The sequence below is a fragment of the Vulpes vulpes genome, chromosome 10 (genome assembly GCF_048418805.1).
Source record: "Vulpes vulpes isolate BD-2025 chromosome 10, VulVul3, whole genome shotgun sequence".
NCBI lineage: Eukaryota > Metazoa > Chordata > Mammalia > Carnivora > Canidae > Vulpes > Vulpes vulpes.
Window position 1 is genome coordinate 47,687,196 of NC_132789.1, and position 26,105 is coordinate 47,713,300.

General features: G+C 35.7%; 1 protein-coding gene and 1 pseudogene across 10 annotated transcripts in view; both read left to right on the forward strand.

Moving 5' to 3' along the window:
- The window catches only part of EPS15 (epidermal growth factor receptor pathway substrate 15), a 139,923-nt gene that overhangs the window by 60,124 nt on the left and 53,694 nt on the right, over positions 1-26,105 (forward strand). For all 10 annotated transcript variants that reach the window (XM_025991853.2, XM_025991852.2, XM_025991855.2 and 7 more), the window contains 2 exons: positions 4,445-4,530; positions 21,630-21,702. In XM_025991853.2, coding sequence (XP_025847638.1) covers positions 4,445-4,530; positions 21,630-21,702 — 159 coding nt within the window. The remainder of the gene's footprint in view (positions 1-4,444; positions 4,531-21,629; positions 21,703-26,105) is intronic.
- Positions 8,127-8,611, forward strand: LOC112914922 (uncharacterized; annotated as a pseudogene).

A 26,105-nucleotide genomic window follows, 5' to 3' on the forward strand; every position in this document is an offset into this window, starting at 1 on the left:
TTGTGAATGAGGTATAAAATTTAAATGAAATCTATAGGAATTAAATTATTGTATTGCATTTGATGATTCACTCTTAAAACAATACAAATTTGTTTTTTTTTAACAATACAAATTTGAAAATAAAATCTAGGAGATTATGATTGCTTGGTGTCAATTTTATATATAAACAAAAACATCATTTTGAGAAGAAATCTGTATGGTTTTGCCACATAAATGACCTTCTTTTCCTGAGCATGTGGCCAAATTTCATATCTGAACAGCTAGAAGCAGGTTTTAGCTACTTTTGGTTTCTGGCCAGCAGTGGGAATTTTCAAAACTACATTGTTGTAGCCATGCTGTGCCTTGATTTTTCTCTCCGCCTCTACACATCCTTCCTAGCATAGTATATTTACAACATCTTGGTCTTAATAAAGCTTCAAAAGGACTTACATTGTCTAGTGGCTGTTTTCCTTTAAAAATGCATACCTTGTTTCTTTAAATATCTTATGACCGATAAAATAATTGCTGTGGTGATTCTTCAGAGTTAGTTATAATAGAAGTTGTGAAATGTGTGGTGTAAGGAGAGTTGTTTTTAAAATGTCAGTAGAGGGGCATCCTGGGTGGCTCAGCGGTTTAGCACCGCCTTCAGCCCAGGGCCTGATCCTGGACACCTGGGATTGAGTCCCACATCAGGCTCTCCCTGCATGGAGCCTGCTTCTCCCTCTGCCTGTGTCTCTGCCTCTCTCTCTCTTTCTGTGTCTCATGAATAAATAAATAAAATCTTTAAAAAAATGTCAGTAGAATATTTTGGTTCTGTATTAATTTTGTCACATAAGTTTAAAAAAATCCCATTTTAACCTAATAAAAGTGAAAATTAATTTTTTTCCAAGTCAACTAAATGGAAATTTACAACCACCAGGATAGAAGTTGCTTATAAGAGTTTTTGTCCTTATTTTTTAATAACATAAATATTTGGTTATCTGTTTTTTGAGTTTGGGGGGGCCATTTTGTGAAGAAATCTCATTTTTTGAGATTTCTTGTGACATAGGACTTGGGTCCCCTAAGTTGTAGTGAAAGCTAAAAGTGATGCCACAGAAAGATAAAAGTTACAAATTTGTATATGTGCTCTCTGCTGTATCTCTGTCTCAGCTGTTCCATCCTTTTTTGTTTTCACCTATACAGACTTTTTTTTTTCCCCTTGCCACCTTCATGTTATACTAAGTCTTCCACCAGTACAAACTATAGATACAACAGAAGCAAATTGTTTGTTATGTGAAGTCTCTAAAACATTAGTAGACACTCTTATTTACATCTGCCGTACGGATGTTTTTAATAGATTTGTCTGAAGTCCGTTCACCAGAGCATAGACACTTTTGGCTTTTATGTCAGATATCAATATTATACATTAAAATGGGATTTTTTTTTATTTTTTTAATTTACTTATGATAGTCACACACAAAGAGAGAGAGAGAGAGAGGGAGAGAGAGAGGCAGAGGGAGAAGCAGGCTCCATGCAGGGAGCCCGACGTGGGACTCGATCCCGGGTCTCCAGGATTGTGCCCTGGGCCAAAGGCAGGCGCCAAACCGCTGCGCCACCCAGGGATCCCTAAAATGGGATTTTTAAATCATTATTGTCTTATCTGTTAACCAACATTTTTAATCTTAAATATTAAAAATTTGCATTTGGTTTGTCTTTCAAATAATCTCTTTTTATAATCTATTTTTTTAGAACTGCATTTTTTTTGCAGCTTTTACTAATCTTTTTTTTTTTAATATTGCTTTCCTTTCTGTGTTTTTTCTAGTTTAGACTGTTTTTTTCCATTCTGCAGCACTCTGCTTTCGCCTTTCTTGTACTGTCAGTTTCTTAACTCTGCTCTCTCAAGGTTAGAGCTTTACTTTATGCCTTTTTTTGCATTAGTTTTTGGTTTATAATTTTGAAATTAGAGACTTGTTAAGTGGCAAAATTGATGCAGAAAAAATACCTAAACAACATGATTTTGTTACGTCTGTCACTTGGTCCTTGTGTGCATTTTAGCTTGCTTTCCTTAGGCTCTTTGATCCACTTAAAATTACCAAAGTGGAATTTCTGTGTAATGCACAAAAGCAGGGCGTGAGGAAATATTTTGAAAAAAGGGACATGCTGCATTTTTCTCCATATGCCTTTCTTACACTTTATATACTGTTAGCTGAACTTTTTCCATGTTTTTTGGTTGCATGCCATTTTATAACTTTAGAATGGGAGTTTAATTTCCAAATTAGCAATTTGAGGAGTGACACAAGCTATACCAACTGTAGTGCACTAATCTTCCTTTTAGAGTCATCTGTGGTATCACCTTCTAACTTGTTTGAGGTTAAACTTACTTGCCTCACTCTTATTTGATATTTTTAATAGTGGAAGACTATCAACTCTGAGTCACTTTTTTTGAGTTAGAGTGACAGAAGAGGTGTGAAAGTCATGAGTTTCTTGGTATACTTGCACCTTTCATAGCAAATTTCTCAGTAGCAGTTAGGTGATATAAGTTACTCTTGGTGATAAAAGTGAGACCAAGTGCTAATTTTTCATTTTGTTCAACTGTCAAACTATTCGGCCAGGCTTAGTTCATAAATCAAGTTTAGACAGAATTGAAATCCTAAGAATACCGTCACATTCAGAAATCCACTTTAAAATTTCTGATATAATTTAGGATGATAAGGGTCTGTGTATTAGTGAAACACAGTAAAACAGTAAGAGGTGCATTTGATAAAAATTTGTAGTTAATATAAAATTAAGACTAGCATTAATTAAATCCTAATAGATGAATTTGAATAGCCAAAACAGAACATCTGAGGACTAATAATGCAGTGTGTCTGAAGAAATACGGAGAGAATTATTTGCCAAACTTTATTGACATACCTGTTTCTCAAATTGGCTTTAGGGTGATGGTTCATTTACCTAAATATCTTAATATGCAAGTGCCAAGAGGTATAATGTGAAATACATTTGAATTTAATCAGAGGTCTCCTAATCAATATTTCCTATTGCCTGGGTTCAATTTTAAGCAAGTCAATTATGCCTGGTTCCTTAGTTCTAAAATGGGGTTAATAATACTATCTGGCATACCTACAACCCAGTTTTCAGATTAGTTTTGAGACTTGATTGATGGATTTGAAAGTGTAGTAAATTATAAATCATCATATACATATGAGGAGATGGGATATTGTGAACTTATTGGTATCCTCCTTTGTTGTCCAAGTTGGTAACATACATTAAGTTCATAGCAACATAACTATTAATAATTTTTATGATATAAAAATATATATCATAACTTTTATGATCTGCTAATAAAGTCCTCAGTATGTCTTAGTTTTACATGTTGAGGGCCTCAATTTTAGTATTTCCTAATGGTGATTATTCTGTTATTTGTCAATCTCATGGTAGCATTGGGTGTAGGTCAGGTGTCTGAAGGAGCAGTTATCTTCTTGCCCTGACTTCACCCAGATGTATTAGGTACCAGAAATGGTTCACAAACCATTGTGAGCCAGGGTGGAAGCAGTTCATTGGGAGGTCATCTATCTTTTTTTTGGGGGGGGAGGTCATCTATCTTAAGAGGATATTCTGTTGAGGAAATTAATTGTAATAATACTTTACATTTATAAAATGTTATGAAGTTTTAGAGTGACTTACATTATTTATTTCATTTAATTTTTGAAGTGGACAGGGCAGAGATTATTTCCCTACTTTACAGTGAAGATCATGCAGCTAGTAAAATGGCAGAGCCCAGGATAAACCCAGCTAGATTTTCTAATTACAGGTACCTTTTGGAGACCAATTTTGACACTTTCATTATTGAAAGAAAATTATATGTAAAGGATGTCATATGAAGACAGTTTCATATATGCTGATATTAATATTTACTATGTAACATGTTGAGCAGTTGGTTTTACTTTAAATAGGGTAGGCACTAAAATTGTTTAACAGAAGTAAATGTTAAATTGAATAAAATCAACTTACCATTATGATTCTGAGATTCAGCGAAAATTTGTTTACTTTGTGCTGGATGACACAAGTACAAATAAGTCACCATCCATCTCCCCAAGAAATTTATTTTCTAATGGAGGAATTAGTTTATAAATCTGATATCTGCTTTACTTCAAGGTTTTAAACAGGTGCTAGGATCAAGTGACAAAGACTTTGGGATCTGAAGTGGTGGTACCTATTATAGAGCAACAGCTTTTAGAGAACTTAAGCGAAAATGTCTCAGTTTATAACTGTGTGTGTGTGTGTGTGTGTGTATCTATAAGACTACACTAGATATGATTTTCTTAAATGAATTAAAAATATTAGTAATACTGTAAAATATGTAATAGTCTATATCCATGTCGTGCTTTTGAACATTTTCTTTTTTTTTTCTTTTGAACATTTTCAATGCTTCGCCATATATAATTTTATAGTAATAATGTTATAATTGTGAACTTTTTGTTTTTAGAACATCATAGGATCAAGTCCTGTTGCAGATTTCTCTGCTATTAAGGAGCTAGATACCCTTAACAATGAAATAGTTGACCTACAGAGGTATGTAAAGTAAAATTACAGCTGACTATATACCTATACACACACACATTTTTGTTTCTAACATGTATCTTGGTAAATGCTACTTTCTTTAAATACCCTTGAATTGGTAATCTGTGACCCTATTTCGTTTTTTATTCCAGTGTACCCTATTTCATCAAATCTAAGGCAACCTTTAGTTGTAGGATGCACTATTTTTTTATGTACCACTAAACAAAGAAAAAAATCACTGCCAAATAAACAGTGGCATCAGCTATAAATACTATCTAACTTTTAGGGAGCAAAAAAATGTGTATCTTAGAATAAATGGATTATAGTTTTCCTCCAGCTTTGGATATTTGAATAGCATATTAGAAAAACATTATATAATACATTTTGTGGAAGGAATGTTAAATGCATATACCAGTTCTGAGAGCTTTCATAATTGTTATCTTATTTGCTTCTCACAGAAACCTTACAACTTGAATAGATTTTATTGTTTCTAGTTTACAGGTAAGGAGTTCAGGTGCAGAGAGAGGTTATTTTGCCCAGTCATACAAACTTGATAGCAGTAGAACTAGTATCTGTTCTCCAGACTACTTGATTTAGAGTTGAATCTTCTCTCTCATACATAGGTACTATGTAGAACAGACTTAAATACAATTAGATTTGAATCTAAATACAGCAGGTACTATTGATATTTCTTTAATTCCCTTGTTCCCTGGAAACTTTTTGGTAATACTGTAAAAATGACCTCCTGAAATTACTTTTGTAAAAATGAGACCATTGTTCCATCTGCAAGGTTTTGGATTTACATAATCACTTTATATTTACACAAGCCTTTTTTTTTTTTTTTTTTTTTTGGTTTTGTTTTTAACATTCATAGCATTTTAAAGCAGATAATGGCTGATATTGTAGTGTTAGTATTGAGACATAAGAGAATAGTTAAATGATTTATCTGGGCCATATGGCAAGAAATAGGGAATGATCTTTCCTCATTCATGGGCTACTTTAAAATTGTATGGAGAAACTTAGTTGTTATGATTTTTTACTTGCAAGAAGGAATTCAACCCAGGCTAATTTAAGTGGGAGTGAATTTATTGACTTGTGAAACTAAGGCCTCTTAGAGGTAGGGGTGTTTTAAGGAATAGCTTCATACTGGGGCTTAAATGATATAATTTGTTTTCTTGCTCAGTTTCTTGTATGCACTTCCACTGGGTTGTTCCATTCTCATGTGGAATTTCCCATTATATTGCCAAAAGAGCAATAGCACACGTAGCCTCATGTATTTGTAAATTCAAATCTAGTGCAGTACCTCTTTTCTGGCAGTTCCTGCAAAATCCCTAAGATTCCATGTGATCATACTCGCTTAGGGCCATGCCTGTCTCTGAAACAGGAGCCAGGTATGTATAATTTATTAATTTGCCATGAACTCAGTCATGGGAGTAGTGAGAGGGTAGTTGGCTACCAGGACCACCTAGAGGAATGGGTATCCTGACATGAAAATTCTGCCAGAAGGAGAAATGAATTCTGGGGAAGTCAATGTCTGCTGAAGGCCACACAGCTTCAAATCCACAGTATTTTCATTGATTAGCCTTAGTATCATCTGTCTCTTTGAACAGAATGACTTTACATTCTAGAAACAGAAGTCTGAGCCCCTTTTTAAATGTCATTGTGTAGGTTTTTTGTGTTTTCTGTTGTTTTTTGTTTTATTTAGTTTTCAGGTTATCTAAGTTCTGTCATATTCTTATTTCCTGCTCAAAAATTGCCCTTTGCCTATTTATATAAAGCCTCTACTCTTCGAATCCCAGAAAGTGAAAAACAAAAACAGAAACAAAACCCTTGGGAATTTTATAGTCCAATTTTTTTCCTTACTCATGAAAAAAATTCAAAGTCACACATCAAATCAGCAACAGTGCTGGGTGGCACCCCAAGTCAAGTTGTGTTAAGTCGTAGTTCTGCATTCTTTCTATTATATGTCTGCCTCTCATTAAGAAACATTTTTTACTTTAGTTCAGAATAAAAGAAGTAAACATTTATTGAGTCTATAATGATGTGTGGACTTTTCATTTTCTTAGGGTCTATAAATAGCCCACTAACATTTTTGCTTGCCTTATGTGTAACAAAAATTGAATAATAGCAAGATTTGAAAAAACTTGTCTTCTGTGCCTCTTGTAGATATGCCCCAATATGCTAGGGCCCCAATATGCTAGGACTCTCTTGACTTTATCAGTAATTAACATATGAAATGTTTTTGTAGTGAGCTTTATTAGAAAGTAGAGCATCATACATAGGGTATTCTTGCCAGTGCAGACATTTTTAATATTAATTACATTTGGTAAACTGAGCTTTCACTAACTTCTAATAACAATAATGTTAAGTTATACTAGTGATAGTCTTGTATAGTGAATCACAACTGAAACATAAAAACATATCTAACATTTTGTGACTATATGTCTTATTAAGAAAATCATAGAGCTCTAAAACCTTGTTAGGTTTTAGGTTGTAGTCACACTGTATAAATGTGTAAAACACATATACATGATTTGGCATTTGTGAAAATATTTTCCCTAGGCTTTTATTTTAGGTGAAGTCTACAGTGTAGACAAACTTCTATCATCTGTCAGCTCCAGTTATGTCATAATGATACTCATCAACCCATGGTAAAATTATGGTTGTTAAAATAACTTTTGTAACTGGTTGTGTTAGGTCACTATATCACCCACTCTTCAAGATACTACATTATAAATCTTGGTTTTTGTTATTGTGAATAACAATTTTTTTCTGTGCCATAGTATTAGTCTTCAGCCTTTAGATTATTTTTTAATATATCAGGATACAATGAATATAACTATAAAACAGGAAAAATAATTTAAACAGAATTTGCTTATGGTTTTTACTAAATTGCTGTCTGAGAAAATTGCTTCTTATTTGTTGCTTTTTAGATGAAAATATTTAATTTCAGTCCAGGGACTAAACCTGCAAATAAATAATACATAATATGGAATTATAATGAATATAGTGCTTTACAAATTTATTTTTCCATAATGATGGTTATAGTGCATACTTGTAAACATTTGGAAAATACAGAAAAGCATAATGAAGAAAAGAATCTGTTTCTTAGAATAATATTTATAATCTTAGAATAATAATATATAACCTTAAAAGTTAGTTGGGTAAAGAATATTCTTTGTTACGAGTCAGAAAATGAGATGTTTCTATCTGTGGTTCATGAAGTTTTCTAGTTGAAAATATTTAAGACATTGAGAGCTTGAAGCAGGATGTGTTTTTGTCATTTCTTCCTTAAATTTTTAATAATCCTTCAACATTTTCTATATAGAAATTTAATTATGTCATTCGGGTTAAATTTGCATGATATTTTTAAATTAAAGAAGGAAAAGCAATAGTTGTAAGTTGTGCTGGGAGCTTTGAGGGTGCGGTGCTGTTCTTTATAGTCAGGATGGCAGTGACACATCACTGAGCATGCATCAAACTGCTGCTGCAGCAGCAGCAGCAGCAGCAGCAGCAGCAGCAGCAGAGGTACTTCCATCTGCTGTTCCAGCCCCTGCGCTGGTGCAGCCACCCTCACTCCCTCTGCTCTGTCTCCCTTCGTTTGCCCCATGTCTGGTCAGCTGACCCATGAACATATTGCTGAGTTTAGGGAAGCTTTCTCCAGCTGGAGATGGCACTATCACAACAAAGGAATTTGGGACTGTCATGAGGTCACTGGGTCAGAACCCAACAGAAGCCAGATTTCAGGATATGATGGTAATGGCACTGTTGACTTCCCAGAATTTTGGACTATGATGGCTACAAAAATGAAAGATACAATGAAGAAGAAATTGGTGAGGCATTACAATGAGTCTTTGACGAGGATGACAGCGGTTAATCAGTGTGGCAGAACTATGTCATGTTATGACAAACTTAGAGAAACTAACCGATGAAATAGTAGTTGAAATGATCAGACAAGCGGATATTGGTAGAGATGGACAAGTCAAATATGAAGAATTTGTACCAGTAATACTGCAGAATGACCTACTTTAAACTCCTTCCCCTTCCCCAGAGGAATAAGACTGAATCTTTTATTTATCCCTTACCCAAGAAACAAAACAAAACAAAAAGAACAAAAAAAAAAAAAACCACCCTTCATTTACTCATTCTGTTTTTATTTAGCAAAACTGAATGTCAGAAGTGCGTTCTATGCATACACACAAAATCTGCATGCATTGCCTTGTGGTCTTGTCCCTTAAAGATCAAGCTATGCATCACTTTTATAATAAAGTTTTATAATATAAGTACTTTTACTACCTTAATGATCAAGACTTCTTGCAGTTCCATTTCCTAATGATTAATATGCTGTTTGGGCTAGCCAGTTTTTCATACATACAACTTGACAATTGAGCACATTTGAACATTTATATTAAAAACAAAAAATGAAAAAACAAATATAAAACCTATTCAAGTAGCTTCTAGTTCAGTTTGTTAGTATAAATTGTCATAACTGGTTTACTTAAAACAAACACTTAACATTGGTTACCTCAGGATGCTGTGCAAAAAGAATGGGTGAAGGATAAACTATCTAGATGGCTATAGCCCCTCTTGTACTTGGATATGCCTTGACCCATGCTGATGACACACATCCTGGTGGCATGCTGTATGTCTGGTTTAGCATTATCCACATGGTACTTGAGTGAAATGGGTGTCAGGCTCTCACCATTCACACACATTTTTAAAAAGAAACCTTTACCAAGGGAGCATCTTTGGATTCTGTAGTTTTAAAACCTTCTGAGCCATGACATGGGAGCCAGCAGGTTAGGCTGTGGCTGTGAACTTTAGCACAACCATCAACATTGTTATTTAAGAAATTACACTTCATGTCCATGTCCATTCCAAGTTGTAAATGCTAGTTTTTCTGTCCAGCAAAAAGATCATTAACTTAAAACATAGTTATAATCTTTTTAAATATCTGGATTTCTCACCTCAGCCCAAGAGCTATATTCTTCATTTGTCTTCTAGAGAACGTCCAGTAGACGACTTCCCAGTCTTCTTCTGACCGCTATCCTTGTCTCGTTTATTTGCATTTCTTAGTGATGTGACCATTCATCTAGTCACTCAGGCTAGAAATCTGAGATTTTTCTTTTATCTGTATTCTATCTTTGAAATGTTTCTTGAAATCATTCCTACCTTTCCATCTCCTTTGCCTGATCACCTCCTCCTGATCTTTCAGATCTCACCTTAGGCATCATTTCCTTTGGAAGGGGGAGCCTTCTCTGATTTGTTTACCTCCTAACCTTCATACATATCAAATTTTATATAGTTTTAATATTTACAGTAGTCGTAACATTTACCATCCTTTATTATAATCATCTTTTATTTGGTCTCTCACTAGCCTATGTACTTCTTAAGCATAAGGACTATTTGCATACTCACAGCTCTATAAGCTAATGCCTAACTTATTTAATAGATGAGAAAATAATTTTCAGTATTGTTGAAATCTGTCCTCTGTACTATTATTATTTCTTTCTTAGTTTTACTAACCCTTTATCTCTTCTCTGGATTACTGTTGTAACCTCCTAATTGACTCTGCACTTTGAGTCTCTCCTTTCCTTTGCACCTCCAACTGATGTATAAAATACAACTCAGATTCCTTAGTGACTTCCTATCGCCAACTGGATCCAGCTCACTTTTTCTGAGATGATATAAAGGCTCTTCTTTCATGGTTTTCCTTTGGCATCCTGAGCATTCTTTTGTCTTAGCCACTTCCCACAATAAAGTAGAATCCTTTTCTTCTAGAGCACTGTCAAGCTCCTTGAGAGCAGATGCCATGTTTGCTTTTGTACTCTCAGTATTGAGAATAGTGCTCTCGTTTTGGTTTTATCCCTCTTCTCAAGCCATGTGGTGGGTGGACCTCTCTGGACAGCATGCCACACATTTTTATTCCTCTGTGCTTGTCATCCTGTTGTTCCCCTTTGCCTGAGCATACCTTTTACTTTGTAAGCTTTTACTTGTGCTTTAAGACCCAGCTTAAATATTGTCTGCTTTGTCAAACTTTTACTGAAATCTTGATTTGCTAATTGCTTTTTTCTTTCTACTCCTAGAAACTTTATTCCTTTGTAATAGTATTCACCATATTTTATTCTGGTCTTTATTTTATTTTATTTTATTTTATTTTATTTTTAAATTTTTATTTATTTATGATAGTCACACAGAGAGAGAGAGAGAGAGAGAGGCAGAGACACAGGCAGAGGGAGAAGCAGGCTCCATGCACCGGGAGCCCGATGTGGGATTCGATCCCGGGTCTCCAGGATCGCGCCCTGGGCCAAAGGCAGGCGCTAAACCGCTGCGCCACCCAGGGATCCCCTGGTCTTTATTTTAATTTGAACTCCTTTAAGGCAGGGGCTATGCTTTATTCACTTGGATAGGTCTAGAAGATAACGCATAGAGTGCCTGACACCACAGAATCTCAGTATAGGTTAGTTGGTTGAATGAATGAATCAAAGTATGTTATAAATATTAGAATATTTCCCAGACTTAATTCCTGCCAAGTTTATGACAGCCTAGACGCTGTGTATTAAAGGATGAAAAGACAAAGATCTTTTGAAGAATAGCTTATTTTGAAGACTGTACGAGAGGATTTTATAGACGAGAGGGTTTTTAATCCTCACAGGGACATTAAGGATAGTGGGCTGATTTTTCATATTTTGACAACTTGTTTTTTGTGTCAGGGATTTCCTCTGAGAATCTGATGAAGGCTTTTAGACTCTATCCCTCCCCCTCAAAAAGAACATATGTGTCCATGTACACATTTTGCATTTATTTCAGGGGTTCCCAGACACTTAAAAACTATCCATGGATCCATTCTTGCTCTGAAAGTAAAGTGTCTCAAGTAGAGAAATTCTTGACAGTGAAAAGTCAAAACTTGCTTCAGTCACTAAGATAGCATAGTGGTGGTAAATTGTGCTGAGGCAGGAGTTTATATTTATTTGTCTTCTATCAGCTTCTACTTCCTTCCTCTCTCTGTCCTTTTAGCAAGAACATCAGGAAGTAAAAGCTACATCCTGTCAGGCCAGTTTGTTATCCTGGTCTTGGGCCAGTAAACAGGATAGATAATTACAATAATAATTATTAGATATTGTGCTATGCCTGCTTTATATAATTTCTCTTATTGAATTCTTACAACATCACTGAAGGCTAAGAAGTTTTATCCTGATTTTTCAGATGAAGAATAGACAAAACTTCTTTTCTAAGAAGCTTTCCTTTGGTAGCTACCTCAGCTCAGAGAGCATTCGTTTCCTTCTTTCAGAATGCTTACAGTTCTGAATTATATTTCTTTCTCTGATAAATTCTGAGCTATGTAGGATAGCACAGACTGTCTCTTATTTCTGATGAGGCAATATAGTATATTATTTCAGAGCATGGCTTTCTCACAGAGTGCTTAGTTTGGCTCCTGACATGACTTAGCCAAGTAACTTAACACTCTGTGCCTCAGTTTCTTCATCTGTGAGATGGAACTATGACTAATACCATGTAAAATGTTTAATATCTTTCTTGGAACATGATAAATTCTCAGTATGTGTTTATAGTCGTCGTCGTCGTCATCATCATCATCCCCAATACCCAGCTCAGCATTCAGAGCACAGCATTTACTAAATAGATGCTCAGCAAACATTGGTTGGAGTAGCTTTCTTTCCCTGGTTAAAGAGCTACTGGAAGTATGTACCCAGGCAGCCAGCATTTGTGTTTCTAAATATGTAGATCTCTAGCTCAACATATTTAAGAACTGATTTTTTAAAAATGTATTTAAAGCGGCATTAACATACAATTTGAATTTTTAAAAAATTTATGTTTTGGTTAGGTCAGTTCACAACCATTAGAAACCATTAGCTCTGAAGAAAGCATAGCTTATACTATAGAATCTGGAGTTCTTTTGCTTATATGATCCAGTCTGACCTGTTTCTAGCCCTGTAAGGATCCATGATACTATTAGACCTCAATCATGACTACCTCAACAGTGGTGTTACTGATTGAATAATTGAAGTTCTAGGTTGTTGTGTGCTTTTGTTTGGTAATAAGGAGTTTATCTAAATTTTCACACAGAATGCATGGCTCAGCATTTAAAATCTTTATTTAGGGAGACTTCCCTTATTTGATATCCTACCTGCGAAAGTTTGAACCTGTGCTAATACAGTATAGCCACTAGCTACATCTGGCTATTGAGCACTTGAAATATGGCAAATCCAAATTAAGATGTGATGTTAGTATAAAATATACTGGATTTCAAAGAAGAATGTAAATGTTTTGGCTATACTGGGTTAAATAAAACATTATAATAAATTTTGCTTCTTTTTACTTTTTAATATATGGCATTTAGATCATTTAAAATTACATATGTGACTTGCATTGCATTTCTGTTGGATAGCTGTGGTCTTAATCAGTTATATTCTGTAAAAATTACATTTGCTTTCATTATTTTGTGGCACTGATAGCTTATTTAGGGGCTCTTCTTTTTAAGAGAGCAATAATTTTTAAGATGTGTTAAAGTCTGTCTTTGGGAAACAAAAATATCTACCAAGAAATTTCAGCTCCTGAAGGATTTAGGAGTCAGTCTCTACCCACATAGTTAGGTCCTAAATGCCATCATTCTGGATGCTTGATTGCAACTTTCAAAAAACCAGTTAAAATAGAATATTACTCAGCCATCAGAAAGTATGAATACCTACCATTTACTTTTATGTCGATGGAACTGGAGAGTATTATTAATGCTGAGCGAAATAAGTCAATTGAAGAAAGACAATTGTCATATGGTCTCACTCATATGTGGAATATAAGAAATAGTGAAAGGGACTATAAAGGAAAGGAGGGAGACTGAGTGGGGAAAAATTAGAGAGGAAGATAAACCATGAGGGACTCCTGGGAAACAGAGGGTTGAAGAAGGGGAGGTGGGTGGGTGGGTAGGGTTACTGGGTGACGGGCATTAAGGAGGGCACATGATGGGATGAATACAACTAGGTGTTGTACTATATGTTGGCAAATTGAATTTAAATAAAATATTTTTAAAAACCAAAAAGCTAGTAAATATTGTACTTTTGTACTAGTAAATAGTATAACAGTAATGATAATAACAACTGACATTTACGAGCACTGTGTCAGCATTGTGCTGATGTCTTTCCAGATGCAATATAAATCAGTCCTCCTTATCTTTATTGTCACTGTTTTATAGTTAGGAAAACTAAGGCCTTGTTTTACATTTCTTTACCTTTTTTCATCTTTTGTCCTGTCAGATGAGTGGAATAAATTAATTTTGGGGTTTTGCAAAAATAAGCTTTTATTTCTCCTTTAATTTTTATTTATTTATTTGTTTAAAGATTTTTATTTATTTATGAGAGAGGGACAGAGGGAGAAGCAGGCTCCATGCAGGGAGCCCGAAGTGGACTCGATTCCAGGGTCTCCAGGATCATGCCCTGGGCTGAAGGCAGCACTAAACCGCTGAGCCACCCAAGGCTGCCCTATTTGTCCTTTTAAAAACGAATTATCAAGTTTTGGATTCTGCTGCTGACGGGGCAGTGGTCATGTGAGCAACGCCCCAAAGTTGGTGTTTTTCCTGACTCCAGCTAGGGTTTCCTTTCAGTAATTTATGCCCATAAATATATTCCTGGACTTATTTTTAAAAACTAAAACTCATTACAACAGTCAGCCTCTCAGAATTAAAAACTTTAGTAATTCCCACGGTACCATATGTACTTGAACTGTTACAACATTTGTCTGACTGTTTTATGATTAATGGCTGTGTTTCCCCAGCAAACTATAGGTAGGAGCCCAACTTCAATCTTGTTTGGCATTTAGTAGATATTCGATAACTGTTGAAAGATTGAAATAATAGAAGATTCTATGTTTAAGGCAACTTCTAGAGAAATTAAATTACTTAAATGTACAAATCAATGTCTTTACTCTCAAACTGTAGCTCAAATTTTGATCAAATCACTGATTCTTAGAGTGAAAGGCTGTCTAACTTTCAGACTGGTTTGAATTACAAGTCAGGACAGATGTTACATTGCCTTTCTAGCAATTGTTATCAGCTTTCTGAGCAATAAGAGCCTCTACTTCCTCTCTTCTTCTACAGAGCAGAAGTTAGAAAAGAAGTGTGTTGCTAAATGATGCCATTCAGAGTTTAAAAAAGCACAGCTCAGAAACCTTTAGGGACTCCCTTTGCCTGTATTAAAAGGCAGTATGTCTTTATTAACTTCTCATTTTGGAAGGATAGTTTTGTCAGATAGTGTTTTTAGCACTTTAGTTTTTTTTTTTTTTTTTTTTTCCAGCACTATATATATATTATCCCAGTGCCTTCTTTTTTTGGCGGGGGGAGAAGACAATTTTACTGAAATACAACATAGAAAAGTTAAAAAATCATGAGTGCATAGTTTGAGAAATCTTCACAAACCAAGCATGCCATGTAATCAGCACCTAATCAAGAAACAAGATTCTCCTTGCCCCCTTCCAATTATAACCTCCCCCAAAGCACAACTTCTAATATTATAGATCAGTTTTTTCCTGTTTTTATACATTGGATACATTGAATTAGAGAATATTTAGGCTTTTGGGGGATGGCTTCTTTTATTTATTTGTTTGTTTGTTTATTTTTAATAATAAATTTATTTTTTATTGGTGTTCAATTTGCCAACATACAGAATAACACCCAGTGCTCATCCCATCAAATGCCCGCCTCAGTGCCCATCTGCCTTCTGTCCTTCAAGGTTTCTGCTGAGAAATCTTGTATGTTTTTACTACTGCCTTTAAGACTCTGTCTTTTAACAGTTTCATTATAATGTATCTCAGTGTGGGTTTTCCTGCTTGGAATTTGTTGAGCTTCTTGGATTGTAGATTGATACATTTTATCAAATTTGGGAAGTTTCTTCTTAGACTACCTAGAAGTCTGCCATTTTGCTTACATCTTTTGTCAAAGAAAGCTTATGCTTTCTTGCATAAGCTCTCCCTCCTTTTGAAATGCCATTTTTCTAACCAATATTCATTGTTTACTTCAAGGCTTAGCTGAAGTCTGACCTCCTTCACAAAGCATGCCCAGGCTGGGATAATTTCTGTTGATAAACTTACAAGTTATCATCTGCACAGCTTATTTTGCAGTTAATGATCCTTCCTTCACTGATACCAAGCAAGCCTTTTCTGACCCTTTCCAGGGAGAATCAGGTGCCCATTTTCTGTATTCCCACAGCATCTTGTGCTTACCGTTCTAGCACCCAGTATACTGCATTGTGATTATCTTCTTATGGTTTACTGCCAAACCCTTCATGTACACTGAATTCTGAGTTTCTTAATGGCAGGTACTTGTCCCATTGTTTTCTGTAGCCCTAAAGTGTAGCACAGTGACAAGTACATAGTAAGATTCAGTATTTGTTGAATCACAAGGTAGGTATTAAAGTTGCATAGGGATATATTATTGAGTTTTGTTGTGTATTTTCTTTTTCACTCCTCTCTGCAAACCCCACATATATGATATGTAGATACTATATTCAGTTTAAGGAATTAGCTCACAGAGTTATGGGAACTGGCAAGTCTGAACTGTGTAGGAAAGGCCAGGAGGTTGGAGTCTCCAGGAAGAGATGATGTTGAGGCTAAAGTCCAACAATAGTTTGGAGGTAGAATTCTCTCTTCCTTGGGGGAACCTCCGTTTTTTTCTCTTAAGGCCTTAAACTGACTTGGTGAAGCCCATTCATACTATGTTGGGTAATTTACTCAAAGTCTACTGATTTAAATATAACTTCATCTAAAAAATACCTCTGCAGTAGGGAGCTGGGGTGGCTCAGTTGGTTGAGCTCTTTGTTTTGGTTCAGGTCATGATCTCAGAGGTTGGTGGATCAAGCCCCCTGTCAGGCTCCGTGCTCAGTGGGGAGTCTGCTTGAAGATTCTCTCCCTCTGCCCCTCCCCCAGCTGTAAATAAATAAGTCTCTTATTTATTTATTCATTTATTTATTAAAGATTTTATTTATTCATGAAAGACACAGAGAGAGAGGCAGAGACACAGGCAGAGGGAGAAGCAGGCTCCATGTGGGGACCCTGATATGGGACTCAATTCTGGAAACCCAGGATCATGCCCTGAGCCAAAGACAGATGCTCAACCGCTGAGCCACCCAGGCATCCCAATAAATAAATCTTTTAAAAAAATCTCTCCACAGCAACATCCTTACTGGTGTTTAACCAAATATGTGAGTACCATGGCCTAGCCAAGTTAATGCATAGTTAACCATCACAAAGGGTGAAAGGAGCCAGAGCATAAGGCCTACCAGGATTCTCTATTTGCCTGCCTTTCACTTCAGCTTTTTATGTGAAAATTTTACTATTTATTAGGCAAAGACAACAAACGTCCTCAGCACCAGGACTCGCATTTGCCCATCTTCACTATTTCACAGGAACAATTCTTCCGAAGAATGTATAGCACCAATTATGTAGTAAGCACCTATTATGTAGTAAGTTTAATAAATGCTAGTTTCCATAATTATAATTATTAATAGTAGTAGGTAGTACTAGTTGTTGTAATGATAGTTGTAGTAGATATGATAGTGGTAGTAATAGTTTCTATTAGTTCCGAATAAAGGCATCCTAGATAAAGATCCTGACTGCCTTGGCTTTGGTCATGGGTCTGTTCTTGAATTAATCCCTGTGATGGTGAGTTGATGTAATGTGACTTGGTTAAGCTTTGGTCAGGAGCCAGTCTCTGGCCAATCAATGCTCAGAGAGGTTGAATCTGTGAAAAGATGGCATCTTCTACTTGAACTATTCAGGCAAAAAGGTAATAGGTAAGGGAGAAAAAAAGGAGTAGTCTCCTAAAAGAAGGATTTCTGGGTCCTAGGAGAAGGGAGGGTCAGCAGAACAAATAGCTGCTACTACAGTGATTTAAGTAAGATGCCCCGTGATGGAGCCAGTATTTGAATTCTGGGCTGTTTTACACCAAATCTTATGCTTTAAAGACCATATAATGAGTTTTTAAAGGTAGAGAGTAATTATTTGAATATTAGGCAAGATTTTTGGGCAGGAATTTTGGTAATTACATTATATATTCTATACATTGGGCCAATGTTTTCTAAATTTTAATGCAACCCATAATTCCCTTTAACAAATTTTAGGGATCCCTGGGTGGCGCAGCGGTTTGGCGCTTGCCTTTGGCTCAGGGCGCGATCCTGGAGACCCGGGATCTAATCCCACGTCGGGCTCCCGGTGTATGGAGCCTGCTTCTCCCTCTGCCTGTGTCTCTGCCTCTCTCTCTCTCTCTGTGACTATCATAAATAAATTAAAAAAAAATAAAAATAAAAAAATAAAAAAAAACAAATTTTAAAAATTACTCCATCAGTTTTATTTAAAATTCTAAGTAATGTTAATTTTATCAGTAAAAAGCAAGCACAGCATAGGCTCAAAGCCTGCTTTTTTCCTAATTACATGACATCTTGTACATTTTACCTCGCAAATCTTAAGATGGGTTTTTAGTTTCTCACTAGTTTCTCTTTTTATTGCTCTCTGGTTGGAAAATAGAATATTTATATTCAGAATAAAACCTTAAAACTCTGTTTCTGGGAAGGGCTTTGAAGGCGACTTAATCCTGTTTCTTTGACAATGTTGGTATTGTATCGAAATTAAGACAGATGGCTCACTCCCCTTTTGCCATGAACAGCCTGGGGAAATGAAGGCAAACTGTGTGGACTCAGAGTCCCTGGGGCTGACTGTCCTTGTGAATAGCTTTGACTACTTCATAGTAAGTTTATGCAGTTATCTACGTTAGGTTTCAGAAAGCGTAGGTTGGGGTTTGCTTTTCTTGCTGGTTCACATACTAGGTTCCACCAAAAACCAGCAGCTTTTGGAAACCAAGGAGCTCTATCCCTGGCCTTTCTTTATGGCTTTGGTATTTGTAGATTCTTTAGGATGTGCCAGCATCTTGGGAGTGAATAGGGTTGCAGAGATAGTCTAAGATAGAAGGTGTATAAGATCATTACTTTTCCCTTTTGGAAGTTACTAAGCTGAAGGCAGTAGTTTTTTCTGTCATCCAAAATGAGTAGTGCTTTGGGAAAAATGCTTACTTACACACTTGTTTTTGAAATTTATCTTAAATATGTCATATCCATATATATTGATGGGCTCCTTAAGAAACTGCATATAAATATTTTTTATTGTGACACAGAATCTTGTCACACGAGGAATTAAGTTTTTGAATTAATGTTAAACAGAATGCTTTGTAATAGTTATTCAACCATAATCTGTAGAAAAATTTGTTATTTGAAAGAAAGGAGAATGTAAGCTCTATGACCCAAGTCCCATTTTCTTGCACCTAAGCATTTTAGTGCGTGTAAATGTATTTAATTATTCTTACTTGCCCGAAATGAGAAGGCTAGCTATAGAGGTTAAGTCTCTGGACTCTACATCTGAAACTAATGATGTGTTACATATTGGCTTATTGTATTTTTTTTTAAGATTTTATTTATTTATTTGAGAGAGAGAGAGGGGGGTGGGCAGAGATGGTGACAGCACAAGTGGAGAGGAGAGGCAGAAGCACACTCCCTGCCCAGCAGGGAGCCCAATGCAGGCTCCATCTCAGGACCCTGGGATCATGACCTGAGCCAAAGGCAGACATTTAGCCAACTGAGCCACCCAGGTGCCCCTGGCTAATTGTATTTAAATTTAAAAAGAAAAAAAAAAAAGAAGAGTCTGCGGAATATCACAACATAACAACTTGGCATCCCTAAATTATAATCTAAGTTAATGAGAAAATAATTTGATTTTTTAGTCTAATTTATAGGACAGGGACAGGTTTTCAATTGTGATGGGTAATATAACTGATTTTTTTTTTTACATTTTTCTTTAGTAATATATCTTATACTACTTGGTTTTGATTATAAAAGAATTATTATGAGGCCAGAATTTTACTAGATAAAAGTGGATAGAAAGTGAAATTTAATTGATCTCAGTACTATGAGAATTAATGCCTGAGGATTTCATATTCTTTTTACTTGGAAATGGTCTTTAGGATATGTTTGGAGATATCACTACTGATACCCTCACGCCCACACCCAAAATGATGAAGAGGAATCTGTACCTTCTGTGCTTCCTCCATTTTACACAAACATAGACTCTATTTGCTGGCTAGAGTTGACAGTCCTTTGTAATCTGTTTTCCTTTTTCACCAAGTGAACTTCCTTTTTTTTTTTTTTTCCTCTCTTATTCTGTCTTGGCTGCATTGTCAGCTCACTGCTTTCTTTCAGCCCTGTTTTCCTGCCTGCACACTTCATCTTTGAGCAGACACTGTCAGTAACAGCAGTTAACAGACAAGCAGAAAGAACTGAATACAAACATGCCCGTTAGTGTGTTCAGTGCTGATCTGTGATACTATGTGTTGTTTTCTATTTTTGTTATTAGCTACTGTCAGAAACAAGGGGCAGAATTGATACTGACCCTGTGTGGACTACCTCTGAGAGTTTGGGATTGGGGGAGGGAGCTAGTTCTGACATGCTGCACCAGGAATGAAAACACTCTTCTGCTCACATAAGGAAGAAAGGAAAAGAGGATTGAGCTTGCAGAATTTGTGTGGTATATTTAGATTTTTCTTCCTGTGATTTCTATTTTTTGATTTTACCTCATTTTATAAAGGTTGGAATGGGGAATGACCTTTGCATAATAAGTGGATTGAGGTATTGGGGGGAATGGGCTGCAACAATGATTCACATCGTAAGGGACTGTTTAAAATCTCCATGACATCATGACCCATGGTGCGACCCACCTGACAAATGGGTAGTGAGCTCCTTGGCCATCTCAAGTGTTTAACAGTATACAAATAGCTTTTATTCTTGTGCTTTTATTCCTCTCTGACAAATCTTAACACTGTGCCTGAATATCCAACAAAACAGTTGATTTTTGTCTGCATTTAAAATATCACCTCAAATAGGGGAGAAATATAAATGTAGCATTAAGTTGTCCCCTCAGTATCTCCTCTGGTGTAATTTCCCCACTTTCCTTTATACTACAGCTTAATGGAGCCTGAGCTTATGTTTGGGTGTTATCTGGAACGAAACTGAAATAATTGTCTTGAAGCTCTAAGGAGAAACTCTGCAGTGCTAGTCTGGAGGACTACTTGGATGCCATCCTCCCTTTTTCATGTTGCCAACTTTTACCTTTACCCTCACCCAAAAATGTATTGCTGTAGAATTCTATGGATTTTTCTCTCATTTTGTAGAAAAGAAAGGAAAAAATGAAGGGAGCAAGTCAGTGTGTGTGTATGAGCAGTTAAATTTATTACATCAAAAGAAATAGCTTTGTATCATAATTCTGAGTCTAAGGTTGCTTAGGTCTCATTCATTAGGAATCTAGCTCTGATGGAAGCATATAAGAATTTAGATAATGGTATCTCAGAATACAAGTGGATCCTAGTATGTTTGATCTGAAGAGTATAGAAAGAGATAAATGCTAATGTGATTCCTTTTTTTTAGTTTAGTTATATACATTGTTTTATGTATTTAATCAACTGGAATTGATAAGTGGTCCTAAAATAGCTTTTTTGAGCAGAGCAGTATTTGATAGAGCAAATGGACTGTTATATTGACAGTCTTACCCATTTCCTCTATGTTGTTTCATTCTAAAATTGGTACACACCAGTGACTTAAGGGGAAATTAACACTTCAGTAAATGTCCTTTTCCTTAATATTGTTGACTATTTCTATTAGCTATTTTCATCCGATTTGACAGTGGTACTTAAGGGTTAAACTTACAGAGCTGATGCAACCCCTCCTTTTTTTCACCAGCAATTTTCATTGGACATCATTTCCATAGCAACAGTGACATCAGTGAAACCTGAGTGTTTCATTGATTATTTTTCTCCTCTTCCTTTTTTAATCTATTCTCTTTTCACCACATTTTAGTGAGAAAGCAATTTTTTTTTTTTTTACAAACAGAGCTTATATTGATTTCTATTCCATAAATAATTAAAAGAGGGTGGAAAAATCTGCCCTTCACTTAAAAATTGAATGTTTCACTATGTATTTAAAAAGCGATTCAGGGTTAGGAGGATGGATAACCATACCAGCTGTAGCTGATGTTCTCAAATATTCTTGCATTGTTTGCTGGTCTTCTAGGGAAAAGAATAATGTGGAACAGGACCTTAAGGAGAAAGAAGATACTATTAAACAGAGGACAAGCGAGGTTCAGGTAAGTGAACTGTAAAATTCAGTATTCTGTTTCTGATTTAGAAGGATTCATTTTAAATGTATAAGGTTTTTTTACTGTGTGATGGTTGTGGTATTGATGAGTAGGTCAAGGGAATTACCTGTTATTTATGTCATATAAATATTTGCTTTTTCCAAAATGATAGTTTTTCTCTGAATTTTGGCCTGCAAAGATTATACTGCAATGAGAAAGCAGTATTTTTTAGCATAAATTTCTAGTTTTGAAAGTATTTTTAAGATAATATTTACCTACATATTATATCATTAAAGGTAAGTTTGAATGACTAATACGTAAATATTATTACAAAAATAAAATTAAATGAATGAGATCATCATCACCACCACCATCTTCATCAAAAACAAATTGCTTTTTATGAATGTGAAATTTTGTTAGCTAGGATACCTAGTATTTTTAAACAGCTGTTTCTCCTAATATTGATAGGATAGGAAATGATATGAAACTATTTAAAATAGCATTTTGTAAGTTGCTTAGTAGCCAGGATATCTTAAACTTTAGCATAAAGAGATTTAATTCATTTTCACTAGGTGCTGCATTAAGTACCTTCATTTTACAAATAGAAAAGGTAATAAAGCCTCAGTTTCTGATTGAGAAATGATACAAAAATGGGCATTTCAAACAAAAATATAGAAAATTGGGCAGTGTTGCATTTAGAGCAGTATACAATGCATGTGACCATGTTATTGGGGCACTGTTTCCTGAATGTTATACCAGCATATACAGGAGATTGGATATAGAAACACTGCTATCAGTTGCCAGTAAAAGCTCATAGATGGGCCTTTTAAAACATATTACTTGTATGCTGGATTTCCCTGCTTGTGCTGATACTTTTAAATGAATGAAAGGTCTAAATTGGTAGATCCATTGTTTTGTTTTAATGTAGGACATACACTAGAGATTGTCTATGAGGTGGACTGTGCCTGGGTAGAATGATTTACTGGGAAATTGAGAAAGAAGCCAAAGAGACTTCTTGTTACAAGTTGGGTTTTTTTTTATTAGATCACTACATTTATTATATATATTGGAATTTTCCTAACAGTGATGGAAAAGTCAAGAAATCATTGCTAATAAATATATTCCCCTTTGTGGTAGTGAGATGGGGGGTAGTTACTTCAATTACATTATTTTTCTGCGGTTTTTGAGCTTCTTAGGAAATGCAAAAGAGACTCAGACTTTAAGCAGTGATTGCTGAAAATAGCATAAGAATGGAAGATAAAATAATCTATAGAAGTTTATTCAATCTGAAGTGATAGATACAGTTACTAATAGAATACTGGACAGCTTCTAAATTTAGCCAGATAGTGTTTCGAAGTATGAAGGTTTTTACGATGGACAGTATTTTGTTATTTGTGTACATCTACCTGTTGGTTTTTCCATTCTGTATCTTTTAAGAATGTGAATTTAAAAGGCTGGTTTGGAACAACCCTGAAATTTATATTGTTCCTTTCAGGCTAAATGGGCTGTCCTTGAATATTTGATTTCTTATAATTTTAGAAGTTTTGTTATCAGTCAAAATTCCTTCATGATTTTTCTGTCCTTTTTCACTTGGTGGTGATGGTAAGGTATATCCTTAAATCCAGCTTAAATCCTAAGCTTTGCTAAATTCAAAATATATAATTAGCAGAGGGAGTCTATTTAATTTTTCTGCATCAGGTACTATAAATAAAAGACATCTTGGAGCATACTTAGTACAGACCAAGTTGTAATGTTTGAACATAAGTTCCTTGGCAAAAGAACATTGAATAAAAGCTTTGTATTAGTAAATTCATTATTTGTTCCACCCCATACAGGAATCTCTGTATTATACATGGTAATGAGACAGGAATCTCTGTATTATACATGGTAACAAGACACTAAGAGTGACATGAATAAATGACATCTACATGTAATTAAAACTTTTCATTTTATTGATTATTTTCAATTTTCTGAAGCACAAGACAATTTATGTGAAGTGGTAATAAGATTTCATATCTGTTGATTAATTCTGATTTACCTACTGGTAATGAGACATAGAGTAAGGAATAACATGGATAATTAAAATCTGTAAGTAACTCCAATCCCTACTGCTTTGTTTTCTAATTCCTCTGGCAAAGGCCGTTTACTGGAGTTATTAATTAGAATAGAATCAAAGAACTTCAGTGTTTTCTGACCCCACTTTTTAATGTAGGTGCCAATGAGAAATGCCAAAATGAAGACATCAGGAGAAAAGTAAAGGAATTTTGATCTATTAGTGAGTGTCTGTCTAATCCAAACTTGGCTTTTCTGAGTGTTCTTGCTTTTCTCTGTGTTTATAAAGTCATAGATAGTACATATATGAGCTCATATCTGGAGCATAGAAACCAAATTTTAGAGGTAACCAAAGTGCTAAAAGACGTTCTTTTTTGTTTTGTGTCTCTGTAGTCTTCCTAATACAAGTGAATTTAAAAATCTACATAATTAATTTCTAAATTTTTGTTTCCTATTTATATTCCTATGAACTAGCATCTTGAAAGTTTATAGTTCAAGATTTTTTTTTTCCTTGAAAACCAAACCAGCAATTAACTTCAGGCTTTTTTTTTTTCCTTGAAATGTTAACGTGTATGAGGTACACTGCTAGTTCAACTTTTTTTTTTTTTTTTTTTTTAAGATTTTACTTACTTATTCATGAGAGACACAGGGAGAGAGGCAGAGACACAGGCAGATGGAGAAGCAGGCTTCCTGCAAGGAGCCCCATGTGGGACTTGATCCGAATCCCGGGATCACGCCCTGAGCCAAAGGCAGACGCTCAACCGCTGAGCCACCAGGGCGTCCCTGCTAGTTCAGCTTCTGTGGAGAAATTAGGCCCCAACTGATCCAAGGGGAAAAAGCTATAAAAGGCCATTCTGTCTCAAAGGTATATGGTTTGGGCTTTTGGTAGTTAAGTGGAGAAGGCAGACCCACATTCTTACTACCTTAAACTGCCTATGTACAATTTTTAAGAAAGTTTTTCTTCTGAGTAGTTAACAAATTAGGAATTTATTCTCCTGTGTGCTTTCTTCAGTGTTGCATAGAAATTTGTAGAAACAGCTTGGTATCAGACAAACTTGAATTCGGTTTCTGGGGCAGCCCAGGTGGTTCAGCGGTTTAGCGCCACCTTTGGCCTAGGGCATGATCCTGGAGACCCGGGATCGAGTCCCATGTCGGGCTCCCTACAAGGAGCCTGCTTCTCCCTCTGGTTGTGTCTCTGCCCTCCCCCCCCCCCATAAATAAAGGAATAAATAAAATCTTAAAAAAAAAAAACGGAATTCAGTTTCTGGTTCTGATTCTTCCTAGGTTTGTAATGCTAAGTAAGCAACCACTCTACACATTAGTTTTCTATTCTGTAACATGGGATAATAAAAATACCAAATACTTAGAGTTGCTGTAGGAATAAAATGAGATAATGCAGTTTCAGTGCCTCACAGAGTACCAGGTTAAAGTTCAGTAAATGTTCTGATTAGTAGTAGAATTCTATACCTACTGTCATCTCTTTTTTTTTTTTTTAATTTTTATTTATGATAGTCACAGAGAGAGAGAGAGAGAGGCAGAGACACAGGCGGAGGGAGAAGCAGGCTCCATGCACCGGGAGCCTGATGTGGGATTCGATCCCGGGTCTCCAGGATCGCGCCCTGGGCCAAAGGCAGGCGCCAAACCACTGCGCCACCCAGGGATCCCTGTCATCTCTTTATTACCTATCCTCCCTTCATTGTCAAGCTCTTCCTTCTCTGACTTCTGTCTTCACTGAGGGCTGTCTGCACACAGGACTCACCAATTTGAAAATACCTTTTTTGTGTTTGTTTTGTTTTGTTTTGTTTTCGGTTATTGCTACCACGTTAGCTACCAGCTTGGTTTTTTTTGTTTTTTGTTTTTGTTTTTTCGCTTTATGTGGCCATTTTTTCCTCATCATATCCTTTCAAGTCTTTAGTGTGCTGTTTACTCATACCACTTCATTTTATTTTATTTTATTTTATTTTTTTTTTTATATACCACTTCATTTTAATTTTTCTTCCCAGAACCAATAATATTGTTCAGGCCAGATACATTGGTCTTTCCTACATTAGTTCCTGCTTTTTTTTTTCTTTTTAAAATTTTGTTTATTCATGAAAGACACACAGAGAGAGGCAGAGACATAGGCAGAGGGAGAAGCAGGCTCTGTGCAGGAGTCTGATGTGGGACTCTATCCCAGGACCTGGGGATCACGCCCTGAGCCAAAGGCAGATGCTCAACCACTGAGCCACCCAGGCGTCCTGGTCACTGCTTTCTTGAATTGTGTTCTTTCATATATTCTTCTGCCTGTCTGATCCTTTGCTTCTGTTACCTTTCCCCTGGATTGACTGATACATGCCTCCACCTTGTTTCCTTCCTTTACT